This window comes from Rhincodon typus, chromosome 17 (genome assembly GCF_021869965.1).
Source record: "Rhincodon typus isolate 14 chromosome 17, sRhiTyp1.1, whole genome shotgun sequence".
Lineage (NCBI taxonomy): Eukaryota > Metazoa > Chordata > Chondrichthyes > Orectolobiformes > Rhincodontidae > Rhincodon > Rhincodon typus.
This window is the reverse complement of record NC_063348.1, coordinates 32,830,602-32,851,193: the sequence shown is the minus strand read 5'-3', so window position 1 is coordinate 32,851,193 and position 20,592 is coordinate 32,830,602. Positions and strand designations below refer to the sequence as shown.

At 40.2% G+C, this 20,592-nt stretch overlaps 1 protein-coding gene across 2 annotated transcripts; it reads left to right on the top strand.

The window, feature by feature from the left end:
• The first annotated feature begins 4,915 nt into the window (after nucleotides 1-4,915).
• Nucleotides 4,916-19,231, top strand: si:dkey-10o6.2 (uncharacterized protein LOC100124608 homolog). 2 transcript variants are annotated; one of them, XM_020515125.2, is made up of 7 exons: nucleotides 4,916-5,203; nucleotides 6,775-6,893; nucleotides 7,376-7,442; nucleotides 10,950-11,103; nucleotides 13,376-13,521; nucleotides 15,091-15,201; nucleotides 18,619-19,231. In XM_020515125.2, exons 1-7 carry the CDS (start codon nucleotides 5,051-5,053, stop codon nucleotides 18,820-18,822), a joined length of 954 nt encoding a protein of 317 aa, XP_020370714.1. In that variant the 5' UTR covers nucleotides 4,916-5,050; the 3' UTR covers nucleotides 18,823-19,231. The 2 variants fall into 2 exon arrangements, with proteins under 2 accessions (XP_020370714.1, XP_048462886.1); XM_048606929.1 differs by lacking the exon at nucleotides 4,916-5,203 and adding an exon at nucleotides 6,016-6,111.
• Nucleotides 19,232-20,592: the final 1,361 nt, after the last annotated feature.

The window sequence follows — 20,592 nt, the reverse complement described above, 5'->3', positions numbered from 1 at the left end:
AAAAGAGAAGTATGGCACAGGAACAGGCCCTTCGGCCCTCCAAGCCTGTGCTGATCATCATGCCTTAACTAAACTAAAAAATAAACTTTCTGCCCTTATTCGGTCCATATCCCTCTATTCTCTCCCTATTCATGTAACCATCCAGATGCCTCTTAAATGTCACCAATGTGCCTGCTTCCACCACCTCCTCTGGCAGTACACTCCAGGTTCCTATCACTCTCTGCGTGAAAAACTTTTCTTGCATATCTCCCTTGAACTTTTGCCCTCTCACCTTAAAACTGTGCCCCCTGTAATTGAAAGTCTCTAACTATCCACCCTATCTATGTCTCTCATAATTTTGTAGCCCTCTATCAGGTCTCCTCTCAGCTGTCGTCTTTCCAGTGAAACAATCCTAGCCTTTTTAACCTATCCTCATAGCCAATCCCCTCAAGACCGGGCAACATCCCGGTGAACCTTCTCTACAATCTCTCCAAAGCTTCCACGTCCTTCTGGTAATGTGGTGACCAAAACTGCACACAAGACTCCAAATGCAGCCTAAGGGTTTTATATAGCTGCCAACTCTTGTACTCCATGCCCTGGTTGATGAAGGCAAGCATGCCATATGCCTTCTTAACCACTTTGACCACTTCTGTTGCCACTTTTAGGGAACTGTGGACCTGCACGTCCAGATCCATCTATATATTAATGCTCCTAAGGGTTCTGCTATTTACAGTATAATTCATACCTAAATTTGATCCTCCAAAATACATCACCTTGCATTTGTCTGGATTAAACTCCATCGAACATTTGTGTACCCAAGTCACCAATCTATCTATCTATGTCCTGTTGTATCCTTTTACAATCATTGGCACTATCAGCAACTCCACCAATCTTCATGTCATCTGCAAATTTACTAATCAGACTGCTCACATTTTCCTCCAGATCATTTATATATACTACAAACAACAGAGGACCTAAGACCAAACCCTGCGGAACACCACTAGTTACTGGTCTCCATTCTGAAAAACACCCTTCCACCGCTACCGTCTGTCTGCTATGACCAAGCCATTTATGTATCAATCTAGCCAGCCCAGCCTGAATCCCATGTGATTTTAGTTTTTGTACCAATCTGCCTTGTGGGACTTAATCAAATGCTTTGCTAAAGTCCATATAAACTACATCTACGGCTCTTCCTCATCAATTATCTTTGTCACCTCTTCAAAAAATTCAATCAGGTTGGTGAGACATGACATTCCCGTACAAAACCATGCTGCCTGTTGCTAACTAGTCCATTTTCTTCCAAATGTGCATATATCTTGTCCTTCAGTATCTTCTCCAAGAGCTTCCCCACCACAAATGTCAGACCCACCGGCCTATAATTTTCTGGATTATCCCTACTTCCTTTCTTAAACAAGGGAACAACATTGGCTAATCGCCAGTCCTCTGGAACCTCACCTGTGGTCAAGGAGGATGTGAAGATATCTGCTAATGCCCCAGCTATTTCTTCCCTTGCTTCTCGCAGTAACATGGAATAGATCGCATCTGGCCCTGGGGACTTGTCTACCTTAATGCAATTTAGGATACCCAAAACTTCCTCCTTTAATATATTGACATTCTCTACAGTATTCACACACTCATCCTGACCTCAACATCAGTAATGTCCTTCTCCTCAGTAAATATTGATACAAAGTACTTATTAAGGATCTCTCCCTCTTCCTGTGGCTCCACACATAACTTTCCTCCTTTGTCTTGAGGGGACCTATTCTTTCCCTTGCTACCCTCTTTCTTCTAATATTTGCGTAAAAAGCCTTCGGATTCTCCTTGATCCTGTTTGCTAAAGACATTTCATGGCCCCTTTTAGCCTTCCTAATTCTGTGTTTAAGTTCCTTCCTAATTTCTGTATACTCCTCAAGGGCTTTGTCAGATTCTAGCTGCCTAGACGTATCGTATGCTTCCTTTTGACTAAGTTTACAATTTCCATTGTCATCCATGGTTCCTGAATCCTACCATTCCTATCTTTTGGGTTTGCAGGGACATGCATGTCCTGCACTTTAATCAACGGGCCTTTAATAGCCTCCCACATGCCAGACATAGATTTGCCCTCAAATAACTGCTCCCAATCTGCATTCCCCTGTTCTTGTCTAACTTGTATGTAATTGGCCCTTGCCCAATTAAGGACTGTCATCCAAGGGCCACTCTTGTCCTTGTCCATGACCACTCGAAATCTTGATGAATTTGTGGTCACTAAGCCCAAGATGCTCTCCTACTGAAATCTCAACCACCTGTCCTGGCTCATTCCCTAATACCAAGGCTGGTATGGCCTCCTCTCTGGTTAAAATGTCAATATACTGTCTCAGAAAGCCCTCCTGGACACATCTAACAAATTGATCTCCATCCAAGCCCCTGGCTCTAAGGGACTCCCAGTCAATAAGAGGAAAGTTGAAGTCACTCACTGGAAATTTTTTCACAACTTTCTAGTATCTGACTACATACTGCTCCTCTATCTCCCATGGGCTGTTGGGAGGTCTTTAGAAAACTCCCAATATTTTAATTTCACCCTTCCTATTCCTGAGCTCCACCCATAATGCCTCACTGCAAAATCCCTCCAATTTTTCCTCCCTCCACACAGCAATGATGTGATCCCTGATCAGCAATGCAACTCCCCCATTCCTTTTGTTTCCCTTCCTGTCCTGTCTAAAACAGCGATATCCTGCAATGTTAAGCTGCTAGTCCTGCCCCTCCTTTAACCATGTCTCCATTATGGTAATAATTCCATGCAGTAATCCATGCTGTTAGTTCATCAGACTTATCTGTTATAATTCTTACATTGAAGTAAATGCACTCCAGTCCCTCTGAGCCCCGCAACTTCCCTCTGCCTGCTCTTACTCTGCACTATGCATATCTTGGTCTCTCCTTTGTCCCCAGTCCCTGCACTTACTGGCCTGTTGTTCCGGTTCCCACTCCCTGCCACATTAGTACAAACCCTCCCGAAGAGCTCTAGCAAACCTCCTGCCCAGGATATTGGTGCCCCTCCAGTTCAGGTGCAACCCGTCCTTCTTGTATGAAGGGTCTAGGCCTGAAACGTCAGCCTTTTTGCTCCTATGATACTGCTTGGCCTGCTGTGTTCATCCAGCTCTGCACCTTGTTGTCTCTCTTCTTGTGCAGGTCCCATCTTCCCCAGAAGGCATCCCAATGATCCATTTATCTAAAGCCCTCCCTCCTACACCAGCTCTGTAGCCATGTGTTCAACTGTGCTCTCTCTGTCTTCCTAACCTCACTAGCCCGTGATATGAGTAGTAATCCTGAGATTACTACTCTGGTAGTCCTGCTTTTTAGCTCCCTCCCTAACTCCCTGAATTGTCCTCTCAGGACCTCTTCTCTCTTCCTATCTATGTCATTTGTGCCAATGTCTTCTGTCTGTTTTCCCTCACGTTTCAGGATGTCCTGTACTTGCTCCAAGACATCCAGGACCCTGGCACCAGGGAGGCAACACACCATCCTAGAGTCTCATTCATGGCCACAGCAGCACCTGTCTGTTGCTCTGACAATTGAGTCACCTACTACTATCACTCGCCTGGACTTTGCCCCACCCTGCTCTACAGCAGAACCAGTTGTGGTGCCACAGGCCTGGCTGCTGCTTATACCATCACCTGAGAGACTATTCCCCCCAACAGTATCCAAAACAGTATACCTGTTTGAGAGTGGAATATCCACCGGAGACTCCTGTATTACCTGCCTGCTTCTCCTGGCAGTCACCTATCTATCTGTCTGGACTTGTGGTGTAACCACCTCCCTAAAGCGAGTGTCTATCATTCTCTCTGCCCCCTGTGTGCACCACAGTGTGTCCAGCTGCTTCTCCAATGCAGTCTGGGAGGAGCTGCAGCTGGTCACACTTCCTGCAGACATAGTTGGTAGGGACACTAGACTGCTGCCTGATTTCCCACATCTGACAGTAGGAGTGTACCACTGCCCTAACTACCATCTCCACCCTTGTACACTTAAAAGAAAGATAAGAGTCTTACCTTGCCTGTCCTCTTTGCAGAGCTTTTTTTTTGGTTAGAGGAGGTGGAGGGGCAACACTACACTAATGTAGTATCTTGGGCTTTATCATTCCTTGACACCAGTTCCTCTGCAATATTCAGACCAGTCAATGGTGACTACAGTGCCCACTCAGTGACATCTCTGCTGCCTTCTGATTCAATACTCTTCCTCATGTGAGGGTGTCTTAATGCAATCCACTCCCTGGTCATGGTGATTGCAGTGCCATCTCCCAGAATTCCTCTCAGTGACATCTCTGCCGCCCTCTGATTCGTTTTAAATCAACCTGTTCAGATGTTGCAATAGATATCTGGAGCAGGTGGAATTTGATCCCAGAGGTAGGTGCATTACTACAGTCCCCAGATCATGCTGTATTCTAAAGAGATTGCTGTATTATTACATCCATGTCTAGGAGCAGTTGGTTTGCCTGACAGAAATTAGCAAAATGTTATTCAGCACCTATCATACCAATTTCTTTACCTTTTTGAAACTTGAAACAACAATGGAAGGTGCTAAGTTTGTACAATCCAAACAACTGAAGAAGAAATTAACCAGCTGCTTACCAGAAAGTGACCCCTTGAAAAGGCACTACAAAAGTATTCTTCCTGCTGCTAAGCATTTGTGTCTTAAGTTGTGTTAACTGGGAACAAAGGTATCAAATCAGCATTGCATGCTGATTCTGTTCCAATCTGCCTGGTCTCCATACTTCTGATGGATATTCAAGGCTTATACTAAGATCTATACCATTCTAACATCCATTGTGTCTTACCTCACATTTGAGCATAAGCACGGCAGAAGCCATTTTGGGGCATTCATAGAATCTGTCAAATAAGTGACACCAAGCCCTATTTCTCAAGCCCAAAATTTGGCATTAATTTCAATAGATCTTGTTGAATTTAAAACTAATTTACTTCATATACTTATTTTCCATGCAAATTTGGTTTCATTTTCATTTTTAGTCGATCCTATTCCAATCAATTTGTTCTGCCTATTTTACTGAAAGCACTGAAGGAGACAGAAACTTTGCAACAAGATGAACATCGAAGTGATTGATTTTGGTGCAGTTGGCTTAGGAACACCTGAGCCCTCAGCTGCTGAAATGGAACGAATATCCAGAGAGATCATAAGAGCCTTCAGAGACATTGGGTTTGTGTACCTGAAAAACACTGGGATCGAAGATCAAGATGTGTGTATTCATTTTATATTCTCATTTTACATATAGTATTCTTCAATTTGTTGGGCATATTAACATGAATGCTTAATGAAACAAGATGAGTGGTCTTGTTCTACTATGTTGTAATTTTACCAAAATAAAGAGTGATTAATTTTTAACAAAAGTCCTTTGCATTATGCCATGTAGATATTAACATGTTTATATTTGTTTTGCTCACTGTTCTGAACTGTTAACTTGCTCGATGATTATACTTTAAGAGTTTTGTTTTTAACCTGCTTAACAATTATGACACATGCCCAAATGCAAAATTTAAATGTGTCACATCTAAAAATGTGAAATATGTAAAGCACATCTTAAAATTTCATCTCATCAATTTAAATATATTAAGTATCACAAATGCACCCAGATAAGATACATCAATATAAATTCTGAGTAGATTTATTTCAGAAGGGCATTTTAATTTGCAGGTGAGGAGGCACAACATTGACAGTAATTAATGTAGTGTGGATTTGACTCTCATTTTGTCAATAGCATAACGAATAGAAGATGGAATGATGCTGAACGGAATTCCCTAAAATGAAGATTTTAAGTGAAATACTGGCTACCTATACTACACACACCTCTTCCCTATCTCATTTGCTCCTTTCCATGGGGAAAGGAACAAAGCACTTCTCCAGTGGCAAACCTTCAATGGTCTTCATGGTTTATGAAGTGAAGTCTGCATAAAATGGTATATGTCACCAGAGTTGATTTGTTGCTATAAAAATCTATTGCTCTAGCAACAGAAAGGTCTGTTTCTACAAAAGATCTTTCTTTTATTTTAGTTTCCGACAGACATCATTACTGTGTTCCAGCTGCCGCAGGAGGAAAAGCCAATATCCTCAGACACAGTCAATGAGATTGACATGAGTTAGTTGCAGGTACAAGGACTTTAAATGTTCTTCTTCTGCCACAGAATCAGTTGCGCAGCAGTATAGATGATCTGGATCATCTCCCTGTTTTTTACTGAGTTTGAAGGACACTCCAAAATACCACATCATGAAATCACCTTTATAATTGGAGTAAGATCACTCTTCATTCAATTTTGAAGTTCACAGATATTTGCAATTCAATAAAACTATAAACAATTACCATAAGAACATATTTATAATCTCTCCAGAAATATTACATCAACTAACATTTCACAAACTCATTTACAATATGAGTTGACATGATGGCCTGCTCCAGCCCCTAATTCATTTGTTCGTATATGTCTATACTGATCTACTAGAGGACTCATACTTCAATTTCCAATTTTCCTTTCATGATGAATGTCTTTATTGTCTAAAAGAAGAGAAGATGGGAATGTAAAGAGAGAAGAGATGAAGAATATTAAACTACTGAAAAGCTGAGAAATCACAAGATTAAAATTAAATAAAAGCACTGAGTAGAAATTGATGAACAGAAGGACATAATTAATCAAACAGGAGATTAGGCTTAAAAAGTGCAAATGCTAAAGTTTATTAATCTAGTGAAACCCCAGTGTTGCTATAATAAACATAGAATGCGCATTTTGTAATCTTTCAAACAATTATGCTCCTTAGGTGTTTAAAATGATGGACATCAGCAAGAATTTCTTTCAGCTTCCAAAGGACATTAAACAACAATATGCCCGTATACTGGACTCTGAGATTCCAAGCCAAGGTTGGATTGAATTAGAAAGGTAAGATTCCCTCAAAAATGTCATTCAATATGACTCATGATACTTCAATCCCAAATGCAAGCACATGATCTGAAGAAAACACTGAATGGAAGTTGCATTATGCTGATCCCCTGAAGATTACTTTGCCATCGTTAGTGCAGAGGAATTTTGATACCATCACAACTAATTAACAGCAGCTGAAAATCACACTTTTATATTGATTATCTCATTATTCCTTAAACAAACCAGTCCGGGATTACTTAACTGATATCTCTGCCAATTGACAATGAGATGTAGGAATCCGTTTGTGTTGTAGACTATAGTTTGTTTTACTCTTGGGATCAAGGAATATTAATGCAGAATTTTTCTCTGTGTTGATTGCTCTATTTGGGTAATTGTTGATAGGCATAAATCTTACATAGTACATGAAAGGAGCAGGCTTGAAGATGATCTGAGTATTAATTCTATACATCTCTGTTTATTAAATGTTGTGTTCTTTACAGATTAAATTCCACAAAATGTGAAGACCTGAAAGAAGTTTTTAATCTATCATCATTATCTGAAAGTCATGTAAGATCTCAAAATTTGGACTGAGGTTCTTTTCTCTCCTTATATATTATCTCTATGGTAGGATTAGAATTTTATGTGCAGTTTATTGTTTTAAAAAAATTACAGGAAAAAGAATAGACAGGCTGCAGGGAACTTCACTCTTTATTAACAGTGTGATCAATCCTTGATATCCCTCACATCCCAATGACCATTTCCAATAAGACAATCTAAAGAACAACCCCCCACCTTGACATTCAGTGGTGTTACCATCACTGAATCCCTCACTATCAACATCCTGAAGGTTACCATTGACCAGAAGCTCAACTAGATTCATCACATAAATATAGTGGCTACAAGAGCAAGTCAAAGGCTATGAATACTGCAGCGAATGACTTACCTCTTGACTCCCCAAAAGCTGTCCACTATCTGCAAGGCACAAGTCAGGAGTCTGGTGGAACACTCCCCACTTGCTTGGATGAGTGCCGTTCCAACAAAATTCAAGAACTTAACACCATCCAGGACAAAGCAGCCCTCTTCATCATTTCCGTATCAATGAGCATCACTCCCTCCAACACTGATGCTCAGTAGCAGCAATGTGTACTATCTACAAGACACACTGCAGAAATTCACCAAGTATCCTTAGATAGCACCTTCCAGACCCATGACCACTTCCATCTAGAAGGACAAGGGAGCAGATACATGGAACTACCACCACTTGCAAGTTCCCCTCCAAGCCATCCTTACTTGGAAATGCATCTCCATTCCTTCACTGTTGCTAGGTCAAAATCCTGCATCTCCCTCCCTAATATCATTGCATGTGGACTGCAGCGGTTCAAGAAGCCAGCTCACCACCACCTTCTCAAGGGAAGCTGGAATGGACAATAAATACTGGCCAGTCAGCAAAGCCCATGTCCCACAAAAAAACTTTGCATTACAACCATCTATTATCTCCTTAATTTGAACCCATTGTATCATATACCTTCAATAAAGTTTTGTGTTAAGTTCTTTTAACTCAGCATTCCAGAGGCTCACTATTTTTATAGCAGAGATAAAGAGCTTTCACCCAACTAGATCTAGGGTAGAAACTCCTGCCTAACAAAAGAGAAGGCTAAAAACAACTCTTTATACAGCTCAATAGAGTTAGATTTATCAACTAGAAAGACACAGCTACACAAAATGCCAACAACTATCTTAATAACTCCAGGATGTATCAGCCACTGAGATTCCTTAATGGTCTGAGCTGATTGAGACGTGTTTCAAAAGTTACCCCTCCCCCAACTCATTGCTTGTAGCAAACTGCTAAAGCAATTATTGTCTAACCTCAAAATGCAGTCTTTTGCAGAAGTTGGAGCCTGTTAAACAATCTCATGTAGTACAGTTCCCATTATACTGGAACTATGATAAATAGTGATAGATAGTGAGAGGCTGCTGGAATGGTTGAACACATGGTTGATGAAAATTAATGCACAAAAATGTGAAGTGACACATTTTGTGGAAAGAATGAGGAGAGGCAATATAAAACGAAGGATACACCTTAAAAACTGCAACAGTTTGAGAAGGTAACTCATTACCACCTTCTCAAGGACAATCAAAGATGACCAATATACAGCAACATCCATATTCCAAGAATTAATTAAAAGAAATTTAAAGTTGGTGCACGCTCAGAATGCCTGCATATGTTACTTATCATCAAAGGTACTAGGCTAGATGAGAAGATAGTTAAAAAGGTAAACAGGTTCCTGAACTTTACCAGTAGATGCACAGAGTGCAAACCCATCGAGAGCATGATTAACTTCATAAATCACTGGTTTAGCTCCAATTCTAAATATCAGACTTTAGGTTGGATGTGAAGCCTTTCAAGAGGGTGGTAAAATGATTTAAAAGAATGGTTTCAGGAATGAAGTTCAGTTTTTAATTTGTTCATTCATGGAACCTGGGTATCACTGGGTAGCCAGCATTTATTGCCCATCCCTAGGTTCCCTTGAGAAAGTGGTAATGAGGTGCATTCTAGAACCGTTGCAGTCCCTGTGCTGTAGGATGACCCACAATACGCTTAGGAAAGGAATTCCCAGGATTTTGACACAGTGACAGTGAAGGAATGGTATATATTTCCAAGTCAGGATGGTGAGTGACTTGGGAGGGGTAACTTGGAGGTAGTGGTGTTCCCATGTATCTACTGTCCTTATGCTTCTGAACCAAAGTGGTCATAGGTTTGGAAAGTGCTGTCTAAGGATCTTTGGCAAATTTCTGCAGTGCATCTTGTAGATAACACACACTGCTGCTACTGAGTACCGGTGTTGGAGGGAATGGATATTTGTAGATGCAAGGCTAGTCAAGTTGGCTGCTTTGTCCTAAATGGTGTTAAGTTTCTTGAGTGTTGCTGGAGTTGCACCCATCCAGACAAGTGGACAGTATTCCATCAGACTCCTGACACGTGCCTTGTAAATTTGGGGAGTTAGGAGGTGAGTTACTTGCTGCAATGTTCCTAGCCTCTGACCTATTCTTGTAGCCACTGTGTTTATATGGCCAGCCTACTTGAGTTTCTGGTCAATGGTAACTGCCAGGATGTTGATTGTAGGGAATTCAGTGATGATAAAGCATTTAATGTCAAGTGGCTATGGTTAGATTCTCTCTTGTTGGACATGGTAATTGGCTGGCATTTGTGTGGCATGAATGTTACTTGCCACTTGTCAGCCCTAGTCTGAATATCATCCAAACTTGTTAAGTTTGAACATGAACAAAGTTGCTGGAGAAGCTCAGCAGGTCTGGCAGCATCTGTGGAGGAGAAAACAGAGTTAACGTTTCGGGTCCGGTGACCCTTCCTCAGAACTTCTGATGCCCAAAAGGCACATCACCTTCCTGCCTGGCAAGGTGCTCCCATTTCTTCCTCGGGCTAGCGCATGACAGTTTCCTGCCAACCAAGGGAAACAAGTATTCACTTCTGTTCTTCATCTTGTTCATCATCTTCAAGGCAATGGCACCAAACCCAGGAGTGTACTCACTAGTGTGCTGTGTCACTCAGCCTCCCAAAATCTTCATTTAACTAACCTCCTTCACTTCAGCAGTGTACTTACTTTCAATAGTGGATCAACCTTTACAAGGAAGGTTGGTGGACAATGTGATCTGCTATCAATGTTGCAAGGAACTCACCACCTACAGCACAGAGGTCACAAGCAGCATTTAGTAGAGCTAAGCAGCCTAAGAATCACTGAGGCCAATGCTACAACCATTCAATGATGTTGGTGCACTAAATTCATGAGTTGCCCATCTTAATCTGAATAGGGCAGGCTAGCTAATCATGACCTGTCTCCAAAACTGGGGTCTTCAAACTTCTAGCCTCTGAAGTGTTTTGATCGTTTAATGACTGAATTAAATAATAAAAGGTGCTTGAAATCTGAAATTGACTTTTATTCTCTAAATCAATTTAAAATTTAAAGTAATGAAAACATTGCAGGCATACTTCTTTAACTTCTTATTTCACTCAAGAAAATATAGATTTAAACATCCATTTTTTTTCACTTATATTAGAATTGGCCTGTTGGCCATGCTCCTGAGTTTACAAGAAGTATGGAATCATTCTACAAAGCCTGTCAGCAATTGTCTGTCCGAATTCTGAAAATTATTGCACTGGGCCTGGGCCTGGAGAGTGATTTCTTTACCAGCCAGCACAAAAGAATGGGGAGTAAGTAGTTATTTTGACAATAGTAAAATCTACTGCAATTGCATCCATGTTTAAATGGCCTGTCACCTTTCACAGTCATGTCCAACACATCAGTGGAAGCTACTCAATCAAGGTACACTAAATTATCTGACAGGTGACAGGTCAAAAAAACAGTTGAGAACCTGGAAGGATACAGAACATTCACAAGGGAAGGTGAAGAAGCGAAGAGGGGTTATGTGAAAAAATTCACAGGTGGCAAATTCAATGAGTAACAGGGAAGGCAAATGGATTGCTGACCTTTATTTCAAAGGAAATGTAGTATAAAAATAGCAAGATCTTCTAAAACTATACAAGGCACTAATTAGACCACAGTCAGTATACTGAACATCTTTGGGCCCCTTATCTAAGAAAAGATATACTGGCATTGAATACAATTCAGAGAAGGTTCACCAGGTTGATTCTGGGTATGGCATTTTCCTATCAGGAGAGATTGAGTAGGGTGGGCCTGCACTCTTTGGACTTCATAGGAATGAGAGACAACCTTATTGAAACACACAAGATTTTTAAGTGGCTTGAAAGGATAGACGCTGAGAGGTTGTCTCCCTTTGTGGGAAGAGTCTAGGGCCAGACAGCATATTCTTAGAATCAGAAGTCACCCAGTTAAGACAGCGATAAGGGGGGCTTGTTTCTCTCAGAAGCTAGTCAATCTGTAGAAATCTCTACCATGGAGAGCTGTCAAAGTTGGGTCATTAATATGTTTAAGGCTGAGATACTTAGATTTTTAATTAGAAAGGGAATCGAGGGTACTGGCAATAAGGCAGAAAAGTTGATTGTAGCCGATCTGAAAATCCTCAATCTTATTGAGTAGAAGAGCAGACCTGAATGGCATTATTTGCCATTCAGAGAAGGCAGCTTTGTCACAAGAGTGGATTTCACTAAAATTGGATAGGCTGTCGATATTTAAGGATGATAAAGTACTGAAACAAGATGAATAGATCCAAGGATATTGATAGAAGTGAGAGTGGAAATTGCAAAGACACTCATCATAATCATTCAGTCATTCCTAGATTCAAAAGAGATGCCATAGCACTAGAGAATGGCAAACTTTATACCGTTGTTTTAAAAAGCTTTTAGGATAAGTCCAGTAATTACAAGTCAGTTAGTTCAGTAACTTCAATGGTGGTGGTATACCTAGAAAGAGTTATTTCAGATAAAATTAGTAATCACATGGAAAAAAAAGTTGGTTTGTTTAGAAAGAGCTAGCATAGATTGCTAAAAGTGAAATTCTAGTTGCCTAACTTGGAGTTTTTGAAGAGGTAACAGGAAGAATCAACGAGGGTATTGGTGTTGATGTGGTAAACATGGACTTTCAAAGGACCTAGAAACACAGGAACAGGAGTAGTCCATTTAGACTGTTGAGCCTGCTTTCCCATTTAATACAATTGCGGATCAAACAATTCAATGCCTTTTATCCACACTATCCCTATAATCCTCTCCTCTATTGATAAATTTTTGAATTTCAACCTTTCAAACATTTCTCAACATAGCATTCAATACAATGCCACACAACACTTTAAAAAAGTTATAGCTCATAGAATAAAAGAGACAGTGAAACATGGATAAAAAAAAATGGCTGAGTAATAGGAAAGATATTTTTAAGATGAAGGAAGGTTTGGATTGGAGCTTCCCAGTGGTTGGTGCTGGGACCCTTACTTTTCCATTATATATTAATGATCTAGATCTTGATGGGCAAGGGACAATTTTAAGATTATGGATGACACAAAATTTGGAAGCATGCTAAACTATGATAAGAACGGTTTATAGTTCCAGAACAACATGGATAAGTTGGTAGCAGAGTCAGATATGTGGTGGATGAAGTTCAATGTGGAGAGGTATGAGGCGGTGCATTTTGGTTGGGAGAAACTTACAGACAGTATAAGATAGAGGTTACAAAATTTAAGGGGGTGCAGGAGCAGAGGGACATGATTCTTTATGTATCCAGATCACGAAAGGTGGCAGGACAGGTAGAGAGAGCAGTTTATAGAGCTGTATGCTAATAAAGAATCAACAGCTTCAGAAAATGCGAGAAGCAGTAGGAATTTGAGAAGAGAAAAAATTATTCAAACTGATAGTATGATTGTTTAAATGGAAAATGTGTCAAGACTTCTACAGGAAATAGAAGAATAATGATTGCTATTTGTTTCATTTGGGTATTCATAAGAATAGTTTTTAAATATAACTTTGCCTTTCAACATAATTTCTACATTATAAACTGTTATGTCATCTCTCAAAGGTAATCAAAATTTTACAACTCTGAGAACTGCATACTACCCACCAATACAGAGATCCTCTGTGAAGGAAGATCAAGTGCGATGTGGAGAGCATTCTGATTATGGAACATTCACTTTACTCTTTCAAGATAAGAATGGAGGGTTGGAGGTAAATGTCAATCTAGAATCATCGGAAGTGTAGGGGATGCAGTTTCAATTTAGGTATTCAAGAGGGCATAAAGTGATTATTTGAATACAAACAATTTGCAGGGTTACAGGAAAAGACAAGAGTTTGACATTAAATCAAAATGCTCGAGGAGCTAGAGCAGACATATTGGACCAAATGGTCTCCTTCTACACCATAATGACTCTGTTGCCTTCACTGGCACCACGAAATCCTAGTCATTAGGTAGTCAAAACAATTATTCTATGCCAAACAATACCCTCTCATATTTCTTTCATAATGTAAATAAATATATGAATGACATCCTGAAGCTAAAGTTAACAGCATTGATAATGTTGGTGCCTTATCATTTGAGAACAAACTTATTAATTGCATAACCCTATGTGATTCCCCTCCAATATTAAGTTCATTCATACAATTTAACAAGAAATGTTATCACACTTTGATTCATGTTATCAAATAGCTTATTATTCTTAAAATAGTTGTTGATTCAGACAGCAATAAGCACGAAATTTCTGGCTTGGATTTTCTATGAATTTTGGTTGATTTGGGAGCTCTTTAAAAATGGTGAGTGGGTTCAAACTCTGTAATTCTCAATGTCAGGGAAACAACCCCAGTTTTTTGCTTTTCACTGTTACCTTTTAAGGGTATGGATTGATTTGTGTAGCAGGCCTGGGTGCTGCAGTGGGGTGGGTGGAGGCGGATGAGGTGTAGTAAATGGCAAAAGGGGAGTTTAGTAGATAGTCAGTGGGTGTGTGCAGTAAGGGCTGGAGAACCTTTTTTTTCCATTCAGCAGCACCTCTGGCTGCGTCAGACCTCTTTCCCAGGTCAACTCACGTGACTGCAGTTCCCACCCAGCCTTTATCCGCTGAAAATGAAAGCCCCAAAAAGTTGGCATTATCTCCCAAGGTGCTCCCACAAATATGGAATCTTCCCTAGCAGCCTCCCTCGAAGCTGAAATTTCAGACCTCTGGATTGCTTACTGTGCTCAGTCTTCCATCAGCTTGATGCTCTTTTTGAGCAATACTTAATTGGAAATAAAGTTTGACTTGCTAATCACAAGTAATTTACCATTTATTTAATTTAATTCATTTATAGAAATTTTATACATATTGTGCCTGTAACAATTTATAAAGGGAAGTCAAAATACGAGAATATGGAATGGCTCAGATAGAAACTGACTACTTGTTGTGGCAACAAATCATAGAAGGCCAGGAATTCACTGGTTCAATCCTTTGCCTGGTACAATCACAATGGGGAAATTGCAATTAGTTACAGAACGATTGTGTTATAAAGGAGAGAGTCAAATGCAGCTCACTGTCATACAATGGCCTTCATGAAACTTTGCAGATTTCAGTCAAGAGAAGGATTGAATTTAATGCCTTCCATAAAGAAAATAACCTGTTATTTCTCATTATCTAGATAGACAAAGAATCACCACTAGCTGTGAGTGCATAGCAGAATTCTTCCCAAATTGGGAGAAAGGGGAAAATCAAACTAGAAATGGTGTTTGACGCAGTTGTTGGTGGAGTTTTAACAACATTTGTATTTTAGGTCATGCACAAGTCTGGCCAGTTCATTGCTGCTCCCTACATTCCAAATACTCTTTTACTCAACATAGCTGATACCCTACAAAGATGGTCATCTGACGCATTGATTTCCACGGTGAGACTGCATTTATTTTGGTAAAATAGTAATAATTAAGATCATAGCAAATAAAATTTCTCTCCATGCATTTAAATTATTGATTAACTTACAACTTATTTTAATAGATTTCTCAATTAGAGAACAATATCTGTAAATTTGTTGAACATGATATGAAATAGCAATTATATTTACTAAGATACAGTCCATTGTTAGTGCAATTGTCTACTGGTCTGTTTGAAAAAAAGTGTATTTTATTTCATTCAAAACTGTCCAGTCAAATGTGTATGTCTGTGTCAAAACCACAAGTTGCTGGAAAAGCTCAGCAGGTCTGACAGCATCTGTGAAGAAAAAAATCAGAGTTAATGTTTTAGGTCTGGTGACCCTTCCTCAGAACTGATGGTAGCTGGGAAAACTTCAGTTTATATGCAGAAAATAGGGAGTGGGGTGGGGTAGGGAGTAAACGATACGATAGAGCCCAAAGAGAGAGAAAGACAGTTGGACAGACAAAGGAGTTGATAATGATCTGGTTGGGAGGGTGAATAGTTGTTGATGGGGACTGTTAGTGATAACAATAGGTGGTGTGTAATGGCAGGCTATGTGATAATAAGGCCTGGTGTGTGGGATAGGGGGCTGGGACATGGGAGAGTTTAGGCCCTAATATTATTGAACTCAATATTGAGTCCGGAAGGCTGCAGGGTCCACAAGCGGAAAATGAGGTGTTGTTCTTTCAGCTTGCGTTGAGCTTCACTGGAACACTGCAGCAAGCCAGAGACAGATATGTTGGTGAGGAAAAAGCATGGTGTATTGATGTGGCAGGCAACAGGGTCTTTTTTGTGAGCAGAACACAGACGTTCCGCGATGCAGTCTCCCAATCTATGCTTTGTTTCCCCAGTGTAGAGGACACCACATGGTGAGCAGCGAATGCAGGAGACTAGATTCTGGGAAGTGTAGGTGAGGCTTTGCTTCACCTGGAAGGTATGTTTAGGCCCTTGGATACTGGGGAGGGAGGAGGTAAATGGGCAGGTGTTGTACCTTCACCAGTTACAGGGGAAGGTGCCATGGGACAGGGGGTGTTTGGGGTGAAGGAAGTGTGGACCAGGGTGTACTGGAGGGAACGGTCCCTGCGGAAGGCAGACAGAGGAGTATGTATCTGGTGGTGGCATCTCGCTGGCAGTGGCGGAAATGGTGTCTTATGATCTCCTGGATGTGGGTGCTGGTGGGATGATAGGTAAGGACAAGGGGAGCCTTATCGCTGTTGTGGGAGGGAAGAGAAGGGGTGAGGGCGAAAGTGTGGGAGATGGGTCAGACATGGTTGAGGGCCCTGTCAACAACGGTGCTGGGAAATCGTCAGTTGAGGAAGAAGGTGGATATTTCGGAGGCTTCCTTGTCAAAGTTAGCCTTATATGAACATATACAACGGAGACGGAGGAACTGAGAGAATGGGATGGAGTCTTTACAGGAAGCAGGGTGCGAGGATGTATAGTCCAGGCAGCTGTGGGAGTCAGTGGATTTATAGTGGATATTAGTGGCCAGTCTATCCCCAGAAATGGAAACAGAGATGTCAAGGAAGGGAAGGGAGAAGTCAGAGATAGACCAGGAGAAAGTGAGGGCAGGGTGGAAATTGGAAGCAAAATCAATGAAGTTTTCCAATTCCGGGCAAGAGAGGGAAGCAGCACCAATGATATCATCGATATATCAGAGAAAGAGTTGTAGGTGGGGGCTGGAATAGGACTGGTACAAGGAATGTTCCACATCGTTTACTCCCTACCCCAACTCACTCCCTATTTTCTGCACATAAACTGAAGTTTTCCCAGCTACCATCAGTTCTGAGGAAGGGTCATCAGACCCAAAATGTTAACTCTTGTTTTTTTTCGTCAGAGATGCTGCCAGACCCACTGAGCTTTTCCAGCATCTTCTGGTTTTATTCCTGATTTACAGCATCCGCAGTTCTTTCAGTTTTTATTGTGTATGTCTGTGTAACTGTAAATACGATGCGGTGTGCAAATGCTTAAGAGAAAAACCCACTGCAGCCCGGGTTCGATTCCCGGTCAGGGAATCATATTTTGGGGCAGCGCAGTGGCTCAGTGGTTAGCACTGCTGCGTCACAGTGCCAGGGGCCCAGGCTTGATTCCAGCCTCAGGTGACTGTCTGTGTGGAGTTTGCACATTCTCCTCATGTCTGTGTGGGTTCCCTCTGGGTGCTCCAGTTTCCTCCCACAGTCCAAAGATGTGCAGGCTGGGTGGATCGGCTATGCTAAATTGTCCGTAGTGTTCAGGGATGTGTAGATTAGGTGGGTTATAGCAGTATGGATCTGGGTAGGATGCTCTGAGGGTTGGTGTGGACTTGTTGGGCCGAAGGGCCTGTTTCCACACTGTAGGGATTGTATGAAGATATTTTTCATGAAAAGAAAACAGCAAAGAGAGATCCAGTAATTCTAGTCAGCTTTAGAAATGCATTTCTGCCCCACCAAGCTGACCTCATTTCATATCGTTTGAAGTGGTATGAAAGGCCGAAATGTTGAGTTCCAGGAATTAAAAGGACTTTTACTCTCTAGAAAGATGTTTCAATTTTTGATTTATGAAGATTTTTGGATGAGCCAACATTAAAAGGATAGGGTTTAAATATCGTGACAAGGATGATAGATAAATTCAAAGAGGTAAATGACCTTTCTGTGCACTTCACTTGTCTTCATGCCTTTATAAACATACTGAGCTCATGCACTATAATGTGTAAAAGTCTATGTTTTTAATGCACAAACAGAATGTAAAAAGATAGTATTATAGAATGACAATACAGAAGGAATCACTCAGACCAAGGTACCTATGATGGCTCTTTGATACACCTATCCATTTGTCTGATTTCTTTGTGTTTTCCTTATAACTCTACAGCTATGTTCAGCTTCAAGTATTTATCCAATTCCTGTTTGAATCTATTTCTTCCATCCTTTCAGTCAGTGTATTCAGAACCAAATGGCTTTATCATGTTCAAAAAAAATTCTCTAGTTACTAATCCTTAGGTGGCAAGAACCAATTTTTCCCTATTGTTAACAAACAATGATTTTGAATACCTCTACTAAATCTTCCCTTAACCTTCTCTACTCTCTCCATGTAGTTAAAGTTCCACATCACTGCTGACCTGCCAGTAAATCGTTTCTGCACTCTTTTTTACGTCTTCCCGACAACAGCTTCTAATTCTTCTGCATGATTCTAATGGCCTAGCTTCAATCATCCTGTGTAGACCTTCTTCAATGATTAATCTAAGAGATACTTGTTCATGTGTGTCCTAAGTTTATCATTTTCAGTCTTCAGCCTGCTCATGTGCCCTGAGACGCAAAGGATTGAATTTCTCACCATGGACTCAGATTAAAATAGAAATCTTTATGCTTGCACTTTCATGTGGAATATAGTCAGGTAAATTGTTGTTTCTTTCCCTTAGAAACATAGAGTTCCAATTCCACAGTCTGACGACATGATGAACAAACCTCGATGGTCATTGGCATTCTTTGTTCATCCAGACAATAGTGCATCACTTGAATGCTATAGAGGATTGGACAAGTACCCAGCTGTCACCACTCTTCAGTTCCTAAAGGAGAATTATGGTGATTTATTTATAAGGGATTCTTATCCAATGGATGATTGAACCAGATGGCATCCATAGGACACGTATGAAATTTGCAGATTGATAACTCCTTTTAATTAACTCAAGATTTTGCAAAGTTTTAATCAGTTTATTAGTATAGCAGAATACAAAATTATTCAACTCATAGGTTCTTTCCCTTCATTTGATAAATTACCAACTTCTGTGGCATTGCATACAAGAGTGAAGAATTAAGAAAATTAGAGATCAGTGATTGAGTTGTTGCCAGGTAATGCCTGGCTGCAAAGAGAAGTCTGCTATTGTTATCAATGTTATATGATAATTTAAAAAAATTAAAGGGCAAAACGTCTTCAAATGCTATGCTAGAACATGCCTTTCTGAATTCATGGAAACTAATTCCTCACAAACATTTAAAATAACATGCAATAATAAAAGCTCAATTTAAAGGAAACATTATTTCAAGTACTTTGCGCATTTATTTGAACAAATTACTTCAAAACAAAAATTATCCATGATTTAGTTTATATCTGTTCTTCTTACTGCAATCAAATATTTATACATCCAAGGGCAGTACTATGTTTTGGAGAACAGCACTCAGAACTCTCAGATAATGTCCTTGCTCCAAGATGATATAGCATGGACCAATTAGGAAAAGTTGTGTATCTATATATGTACGTATTTTAATAGCCTCATGATCCTTTCAATATTCTAACTTACCCATGAAGAACAGTGGCGTGACGTAAACTTAATGGTATTTATTGATGCAAGAGCAGAATTAAGAAACGAGAAACTGGAGGGAGAAAATATGATGTGTCCTTTGTCAGCCCTTTTTTTTGTTCATTCACGAGATATAGGTTTTCCTAGCTAGTGAATGTTTGTGGATGTGGTGTCAATCAAGTTAGGTTGCTTTGTCCCAGATGGAGTCAAGCTTGAAAGTTGGTAGAAATGCACTCCCAGGTAAGTGGAGAGCATTTCATTACATGTTCAATGCCATCTTGTATTGAACTCCAAACAAATTTCAAACAATTTTTATATCAACCAAAGACATGGAGTTGAAAGATAATGCATCATGTTTAAGGCTAGACCTGTTTATTACACATTTCATACTCATTAATCACCACAAATCATGCTGGAAGTATTTTGTTTTCATTCCCTGTATGTGAACAATCTAAGTTTCATAAATATTCACTCAAGAGGACGGTGAGCCTTCCTCTGAAAATTATACTTGCCATTTTGGTGCTCTTTTATTGGAGTCAAATGAGTACAGTATTGATCAAACAATGAAGGAAGAATGAAGCTATAAAAGATACAGAAGTATGGTTTGGGAACCTTAGTGTTTTAATCAGTAAAGATAAGATAGTGAAGGGCAAAGAGGAGATAGGTGCTGGTTAAATAGCCTTTGAAGAGCTTGAAGTGCATCCTGAAGATAATACATATGGTTGCAATACTGGAGAGTGCACCAATTACGTGAACTACCTTTTGTCCTGGATGGTTTTGAGCTTGAAGTAGAAGTTGCACTCAGGTATTTGAAAGATTTTTCCCTTTGACTGTCTCATTGATTTCACTTTAAGGGTTTCCTGGTGCCATGGTATTTTGAAGGTGTGGCCTTGATACCGAGATAAGCTACTTTTACTTTTCTTGAATCACTCAGATCCTGCAACCAGGTCTGGCTCTAACATTTAGTTAGCAAATTGTTCATGTTAATAAAGGAAGCTAGGGCAACGTTTATTTCTGTAGCTAGGATTCAGCTAACTCTTTATTTTCAAAACACAAATATAACCTCTAGTATGAATAAGCATTGGGTGTAACTTG

Bases quoted from the DNA above. Each gene is read 5' to 3' on its own strand.
- si:dkey-10o6.2 (XM_020515125.2), top strand. From the start codon at position 5,051: ATGAACATCGAAGTGATTGATTTTGGTGCAGTTGGCTTAGGAACACCT. The intron at 7,443-10,949 runs GTAAGATCTCAA...CACTTATATTAG, and splicing joins CATCATTATCTGAAAGTCAT to AATTGGCCTGTTGGCCATGC. The intron at 15,202-18,618 runs GTGAGACTGCAT...TCTTTCCCTTAG, and splicing joins CTGACGCATTGATTTCCACG to AAACATAGAGTTCCAATTCC.